The sequence below is a fragment of the Otolemur garnettii genome, unplaced genomic scaffold (genome assembly GCF_000181295.1).
Source record: "Otolemur garnettii isolate 467f Iridium unplaced genomic scaffold, OtoGar3 scaffold00044, whole genome shotgun sequence".
NCBI lineage: Eukaryota > Metazoa > Chordata > Mammalia > Primates > Galagidae > Otolemur > Otolemur garnettii.
In genome coordinates, this window is record NW_003852439.1 from 4,833,043 (window position 1) to 4,841,708 (window position 8,666).

General features: G+C 43.0%; 1 protein-coding gene across 1 annotated transcript in view; it reads right to left on the bottom strand.

The window, feature by feature from the left end:
- The window catches only part of LOC100958389 (nodal modulator 1), a 62,208-nt gene that overhangs the window by 42,817 nt on the left and 10,725 nt on the right, over window positions 1–8,666 (bottom strand). The window contains exons 5-9 of the mRNA XM_003790716.3: window positions 7,508–7,614; window positions 4,183–4,255; window positions 2,440–2,592; window positions 1,531–1,668; window positions 1,124–1,213 (exon numbers count right to left, since the gene is read on the bottom strand). Of these exons, the coding sequence (XP_003790764.1) occupies window positions 1,124–1,213; window positions 1,531–1,668; window positions 2,440–2,592; window positions 4,183–4,255; window positions 7,508–7,614 (561 nt within the window). The remainder of the gene's footprint in view (window positions 1–1,123; window positions 1,214–1,530; window positions 1,669–2,439; window positions 2,593–4,182; window positions 4,256–7,507; window positions 7,615–8,666) is intronic.

The window sequence follows — 8,666 nt, forward strand, 5'->3', positions numbered from 1 at the left end:
GCCTCTGTAATTAAAGAAAACATAAATAGGATATAAACTGCATCACCATCCATTTCAGGGTCTAGGGAGTTTAACGGGCCACATATCACATTGCCCATTCCTATCACCACAGTCCCAAGCTCCATCAGCTTCTACCTGGTTACTGCCACAGCTTCTTAACTGGTCCTACTTCCATGCTGGTCCTCTGCAAACTTTTTTCAACCCAGCCAATAGAGAGATCACAACTTTCCTCTACTGAGAACCCTCAGTAACACCAATTCCCACCCAGAATTATGGGCAAAGTGATCCCCAAGGCCTCGTGCAATCTGTCCTCTCTTCTCTCTGACTCTCTCTCTTCCTCTTCCTTCCTTCTTCATTTTCTCTACTCCAGCCATGGCCTCCCTGGGGTGCCCCAACCTTCCAGGCACACCCCTGCCTCAGGATCTTTGCACATGCCGCCCGTGCTATATTAAACACTCCTCCCACGGAGGTAAGTACAGTCCACTCATTCTTCCTCTTCAGGTTGTTGATCAAATGTCACCTGCACAGTGAGGATTTCCCAAGAATACCTTATTAACACTGCAACCCTGATCTCCCCCTGAAACTGTGAGATCTTCTTTCTTGCTTTAGTTTTCTAAAGAACACATATGAATTTCTAATACACGTCCCAACTCACTTATCTACACATGTATTGTCCCTTTCTGTCATTACAAGGTGTGTTCCAGGGGAACAGGAATATTTGCCTCTTTGGGTCACTGCTGTTTCCTCAGCCCTGGAATGGTATCTGAAATGTATGTCAAAGGCACTCAATAAATATTGCATCTCCTTGAAATGAAGTAGATAAATAACTAGGAATCAGCTTCTTCATGATACAGAGATATTATGTGGAAAAGAAGTGAGGCAGTCCACTAGTTTAGCCTAGAGCAGCAGTTCTCAACCTGTGGGTCGCGACCCACAGGAACTGTATTAAAGGGTTGTGGCATTAGGAAGGCTGAGAACCACTGGCCAGTGGATCCCAGGCTAAATTAGAATCCAACAGCCCTTCTGGATAAAAGACTTTTTTAAAAAACATGTTTGCAACACCATGCCCAGGAAGGGGCACTCAAACACCTGTCCCTCCAAAAGACAGATAGGAAGGCCTTACCTCGATTTTCAGACTGTCATGTTCCACTGTAAAGTCAAGTCTGGAAGGTGCAACATCAAAGGTAATCCTCTCCCCTCTATAGAAAGGAATCTGGAAGGAAGAGTCTGTTAATTACTAAGAACAAATAACATGATTCAACCATCAATACTAATAGTCTACAAGTGAAAAGGGGTTCAAGACAGGCCAAAAGAAACCTTAATCCTAACTGTTACCAATTTAAAAAGAAAAAGCCCTGTGCTTCCTGCAGCTATTACTGGCAGTCAGAGTCTCATCTTAAGAATAATAACTACTAAAACAGTGTTCATGGAACTGCAGGCCAACTGTTCCTTTAAAACCCAAGCAGCATAAGCTCTCACTGTGTCCCAAGAGTCCCAAACATAAATAGAGTGGAAACGTGCTTCACTCACCACTGTGTAGCCCCCACTTGGCAAGGAATAGAAGGAGAAGGAGCCATCTTCTTTGGAGACCACATAGCATAAATACACCAGGTTCTCATCCTGGGGCTGGAACCCAGGCACTGGTGAGACGTTGCAGCCCAGGACATCCTTTGCAGGGAGAAAAAAAAAGACTTGGTTCTCCATTTACATTTGCTGATCACCATCGAATAGCCACATCACAGGAACATTTTTTAAGTTGTATGCTAATATACAGGTGCCCCCAAAATGTATATACACATTTTAATAAAGGAAAAACACTATTAAAACTCTGATATAGTATAGACTGATAAACTTTATTACCTTGTATGTTGTATCTAGGATCTCTTATAATTGTAGAAGTCAAATGTAACTTGAGTATTACAATTTTAATATAGTTTTCCCCTTTCTTAAAATATATATACATTTTTGGGAGACCTTTCATATGTATTTCTGAAATCTGTGACCTATTAGTCCAGATAGAAGGAACCAAAATCTTTATATTCAAGTTGTAAAATTAAAAACTGGCACAGTCTTCTTGGGAAAAAACCCATGACTGTCCTTCCCCACAATGGGTCACCACTCTCCAGACAAGGAAACAAGAGGCTTAGGAAGGTGAGCTGAATGGCCCAAGGTCACACAGCTAGCAAGAGGCATTTGTCTGAAACTGGGATTTCTTTGGACTGGGTCTGTTTGATTTCAAAGGCTGTACACTTTCCACCAAATGCCACTGCCTCCATTCAATGCCTTGTGAGTCAACAGAAGAACACACAATGTTCTTAAATGTTAAGACACAGATCAACCTAAACCTGCATTTTAAACAGTACATTTTAGTCTATAAATCCCCATCCTCTTACCCTGCCACACACACACACAATCTCTTCTTTACTTTTCTTTGCTTACCTCTTTGGTTACTAAAGAAGAAAAGAGAAGAAACTTCACCCCTTTCATGGGCTCCCCATCACTTCGGACAGAGCCAGAGACATTGTAGCCAGCAACTATGAGGGGGCTGGCCGCGTTGGCATTGGAGTTGGTTACACGCACTGTGGTGCTTGCCTACAACAGGAAAAGATGCTTTAACTTCCAAACAAATAAACGTGCCCAAAGTATCTAACAACATGAGGACATGCTCGAGCTCCAATACGAACTGGGAAAACAATATTTTTTGATACCCAAAATGAAGAGAAAGGAAATGTGGGGAAAAGCAAAATGCCTCTGCCTGCATGTTGGTATTTTACTTATCATTTTTCCAACTTGTAAAGTCTGTTTGTTTCCATTCCTTTATACTCCTCTAGGTTTCAAAGTTTTAAAACCAGCATATTTTATTTTTCCATGTGTAGTGATACATATACCTATGCCTTTTTTTTTTCTTTAAGAGACATTTCTTGCCCTCAGTAGAGTGCAAGCAATGGGGAGTGGCTGTAAAAACAGATGAGGACAGTCCCCTCACTTGCCCACTGTTCATCTCCCGCTGAGCAACTTAGTTCTTAACAGGCCACAGACTGTACCAGTCTGCGGCCCAGTAGTTGGGAACCACAGCTGTGAAAAACATCTATTAATGTATACCCTTTACCAGCCAAACAAACAAAGAGTAGAAATATAACCAGGACGCTGGCATACCCGCAACGCCCCAACCTCCCTCCTCCAGACATATCACTAGGAACCATTCCCATCATGTCTTTATAATGTTTCTACATAAGACTGTATTGTATACCTATTCACAGTATTATGAGTGTTTTAATCCTATTTCCTATGATCTTGCTTTTAAATATAGCTATATATATTTATTCATACTTTTACTGCTAGATCATAGTTGTACATATTTTAGGGACATATGTGATAGTTTGATACATGTATACAATGTGTAATAATCAAGTCAGGGTAATTAAGACATCTATTACCTCAAGTATTTAACTTTTCTTTCCATTGGGAATATTACAATGCTTCTCTTCTAGCTATTTTAAAATATACAGTACATTATTGTTAAGTGTAGTGTCTCTACTACACTGCCAAATACTAAACCACCTTTCTTCTAACTGTACTTATGTATCCATTAACCCCCCAAATGTACTTAAGTTAATTTATATAGCTCTACTGTAGTTTGTTACTGCTAACATACAGATTTCTATTATGTGATGAAAACAGAATCTATTCTTCCCTTAATTGGCATTTAGATTATTTATCATATTTTGCTATTACAAATAAAGCTGCAATAAACATTCTCATACATTCTCCTTGGGAACATGTACAGCAGTTTCAAGAATGTTTAGTGTATTTACAGATTTCTGTTTCAAACTGAAAAAGAACAGCAAATATATCTCATCAGGTCCTTCTGGTGTTGATTCAGCTTAAAATAGCTATAGTTAATAACAGACCTATTTCACAGCAGGAAGACAACATTTTCATCTAAAACTGAAACCAACACAAGCAGCAGCTGCTATAGCAAGGAGTGATACCCTATTAACAACACCAGCTAATCAAGGAGTTATACCCTATTAACAACACCAGCTAATCAGCAGCACCAGGTTTCTTCATCCACTTCTGAAAAACCATGCAGTTGTTTCCTCTCCTAATCTGAAAACCCCTGCATTCGTCCACAAGCTAGCACATTATTGGCACAGCAACAGAGGTAGCTGAAACACTCACCTCTTTCAAAGCCCAGGTCGGATGAGTTGCAAGGATTTCATAATCTCCAGGAAGAACTTTAAAAAATGCAAACCTAGGAAATAAAAAAATACCCCTGAACTTTCTCCAAACAACCCACGTATTTCTAATTTTATGACGAATATTAACAGTACTAATGTTTAAATTATCACAACTTGCCATTCATTTTTTTGGTTTTTGGTTTTTTTTTTTTTTTTTTGAGACAGAGCCTCAAGCTGTCCCCCTGGGTAGAGTGCTGTGGCATTGCAGCTCACAGCAACCTCCAACGCCTGGGCTCAAGCGAGTCTCCTGCCTCCACCTCCCAAGTAGCTGGGACCACAGGCGCCCACCACAACGCCTGGCTATTTTTTGGTTGCAGCCATCATTGTTGCTTGGCGGGCCCGGGCTGGATTCGAACCCGCCCCCTTAGGTGTATGTGGCTGGCATCTTTGCCACTTGAGCCACAGGCACTGAGCCTGGTTTTTGTTTTTGTTGAAACAGACTGTCTGTCACTTTGTTGTCCTAGGTACAGTGCATGGCATCATAGCTCACAGTAACCTGAGCTCACAGTAACCTGAGCCCAAACTCTTGGGCTCAAGATATCCTCTTGTCTCACCTCCCCAGTAGCTGGGACTGTAAGGTGCCCACCACAACATCTGGCTAGTTTTAGAAACAGGGTCTCACTCTTTTCAGGCTTGTCTCCAACTCCTGTGATCAATCCACCTGCCTTGGCCTCCCAGAGTGTTAGGATTACAGGTGTGCGCCACTGCGCCATTCACTTATTAAATGAACTTAAATGAAATCCAATCCTTCACTGTACAAATTGATACCAAAGAGCACTTATTGAGCGCTTACAGTATGCAAGGAAGGGATGTTCCATGTGCTGACAGGAAGGAAGAGGGTTTATCATTCCCTTAATCTCCAGGGTTTCTGGCATAAAACCAGTCACTGTACTTTAGCAAGGATCAGTCTTAGAACATTTGACTGGGTTTAACAGCAGTGACAGGCATGAATAGGCAAGGAGAAGGGAAGGGAAGTGTCCAAAGGAACAGAGATGGGAGGGGAGGAGAGGCATCTAAGAACAGAAAGCAGATCCACAGGCTGAGCGAGGCAGCTGCTAAGACAAAGTGACACTAACGACACGGGTAGGACAGATGGCAAGCTTTGAAACGATACGAAGGGTTTAGATATGTTATCAGAAACAAACATAAGCCCTTCTGGCTCCGTCACAAAGCAACCGTGATGAACCCAGTAGCCAGTGAAGATCACTCTGTGCTACAGCAAACCAAGACCAGGGCAAGCCGAGCCGAGGCTGGGAATGCCACCACCAGGACTCTGACGTGTCCAACCCTGAGTCTGCAAGGCACCTGCCTAGTAGAGAGCTACAAAAGAAAGTTTTTTATTTCTTCTGTGCTATGGTAGCTTCTCATTATGGCAAAAATTGCCTGAGAGGAAGACGAGGCTTGGAAATCCCTTTGGTATAGTAAAACTGAAATTGCCATTTGATTTGGGGCTCAGTAAGATTTAGCTCCCACTTCGTTTTCAGAGTGGCCTGATGCTACCAGATACCATCACTGTTTTAGTCAGTACAGATGAAAGGGATTCAGAAAGTTCTAGTCACTTTTTTCTAGTTTGTTGGTAAGGTCAACAACAAACTACTAGCCCAAAAAAATATACAGTTCCACATCCCTGCTACAGACCACAGCTGGAGAGGCACCAATCAAGAAGTAAATGTCATTTCAAAACTGAAAAATAATTTCAATAAGAATAATTTTGGGGTTTTTGTGTTTTTTTTCTTTGAGACAGAGTCTATGTCACCCTCGGTAGAATGCTATGGCATCACAGCTCACAGCAACCTCAACCTCGTGGGCTTAAGCCATTCTCTTGCCTCAGCCTCCCAAGTAGCTGGGACTACAGGTGCCTGCCACAAGGCCCGGCTATTTTTTGGTTATAGTTATCAATGTTGTTTGGCAGGCCTGGGCTGGGTTCGAACCTGCCAGCTCTGGTATATGTGGCTGGCGCCCTAGCCACTGAGCTATAGGCACCGAGCCAATAATAATAACTTTAAAATTGGTTGACTTACTGATGGCCCATTATAAACTTCTATTTAGCAATTTAATCAGCTTTGTATATGCAAGTGGTTAGTAATGATTTGAATGATTTCAAAAATTGTAAGTTTGAACTCTTCTGGTATTAATCTTGGCATATCTGTTAACATTTAAAACTCAATTAAATAAATCCATTAAAGAAATGCTTTACACTTGACTAGGCAAGGTTAATGAAATAATAATCATCAGTTCCAACTACAAAATAGTTTTCATATGATAAGGCTAATATGATTTTTTAAACCATAACTGAGCTAACCTTTATTAAGCTAACATTTATTAAACATACACTCCATGTCAAGCAATTTGCAAAAATAACATCAATATAATCTTCCCAGTAACCTTATGAAATAGATTCCACAACTGTCTTCACTTACAAATGAGGAAACTAAGGCACAGAGGGATTAAGTAATTTCCCCCAGGTCAAACAGCTTGCAAATGGGCTTGCCACGATTCAAACTCAGGCTATCAGGCTCCAGAGCCAGCCCTGACTGTTAAGTGAAGGCCTAACAGGGGTGTCCAACCTTTTGGCTTCTCTTAGGCCACACGTTAAATACACAAATGCTAATAAGGAAAGCTAATGAGCAAAGAAAAGGCCCATGCATAAATTTCATAATATCTGACACCACAGATAAGAAAAAACGTCCTGGCTTAGCACCTGTGGCTCAAGTGGCTAAGGTGCCAGCCATATACACCTAAGGTGGCGGATTCAAATTCAGCCCAGGCCCATCAAACAATGATGGCTGCAACCAAAAAAAAAAAAAAAATAGCCGGGTACTGTGGCGGGCACCTGTGGTCCCAGCTACTTGGGAGGTTGAGGCAGGAGACTCGCTTGAGCCCAGGAGTTGGAGGTTGCTGTGAGCTGTGATGCTATAGCACTCTACACAAAGGGACAGCTTGAGGCTCTGTCTTAAAAAAGAAAAAATGTCCTCATATAATCCACACGCAGCCTGTGGACTAGTTTGGACACCCATGGAAGTGCCAGGCCCAGCAGCAAGTGCCTTAACTGACACTGACTCATACTGAATCATCCCATCAGTGCTAAGTGAGATGGGCCAAACAATTCCATTTCACATGCAAAGAACTTTGGGCTTTAAGGGGCATGAACTCTGCCAAAGGTAAGAGGCTAAATCAGCATCTAAACACAGGTCTCCCAGAATCCAACCCCCCAGCCCCAGCACAGCCCAGCTCTAATGCAAGGCTGGGTATAGGACGCCACTCACTTTCCTCCTGGCTGCGTAACCGTGGACTGGATCTTTGCTTCGGTCCCCGTGTTTCTCAGAGACACTTGGACTCCTGCAGGACCCAGGGGCTGCCCTTTGCTGAGGACCTGCCGTGAAGAAAAGGTTAGGCCCCATGACAGCAAAGCATCCTCCCCTCCAAATGCTGTCAATCCCGCTCATGCCCCCCCAGGTGGAGCCTGGAATCTTATTTTACTGGCAACATTATTTTACAAACCACTGAGAAAGAGAAAATACCCGAGATCACCATCTGTAATAAGAAACCCCATGCATAACCGGCATGGAGGGGTATCACTCTCAACGTAAAGGAAAACAAACCTGCCATGAAGAAAAGGAGACAGCAAGGAAATCTCCACATCCCAACCTTGGGCAGTGGATGGACGGAGGAAAAACTCCTCCCCGAGAATATGAACTTACAAACTAGGAGCTGGCGTTCATATATATTAGTATTCTAAATTCACACTATCAAGGCAGTTCAGAAAAGTCTCAGAAAATTTATTTTTTGACACAGAGTCTCACTCCTATTCCCCTGGCCACTCCAAGGAAACCATCAGTGTTTAGAGTATAAAACAGTTTGGGTTTTTTGTTGTTTATTTTTGAGACAGAGTCTAAAGGCTAGAATGCAGTGGCATCATAGCTCACAGCAACCTCAAACTACTGGGGTCAGTCAATCCTCCTGCCTCAGCCTTCAGAATAGCTGGGACTACAAGCTTCCACCACAATACCCGGCTAATTTTTCTATATTTAGCAGTGACAGGGTCTTGTTCTTCCTCAGGCTAGTCTCAAAGTCCTCGGCTCATGGGACCCTCCTACCTGGCCTCCCAGAGTGCTAGGATTACAGGCATGAGAATACTTCTAGGTGAGCAGCAGAAGCAAACGCAAGCCTTCCCCGCAAGAAGCCACAGACAGACAGAGACGGCAAGATGCCACGAGCCCTGGGGAGTGTGCTCCTCCAACTCCGCATTCCAATAAAAGGCCACTGCTGGCATAAGCACTAACACATATACTCTGGGGAATAGAGGGGATCTGACTCTTTTTTTCTTTTTGAGACAGAGCCTCAAGCTGTCCCCCGGGTAGAGTGCCGTGGCACCACAGCTCCCAGCAACCTCCAACTCCTGGGCTCAAGCGAGTCTCCTGCCTC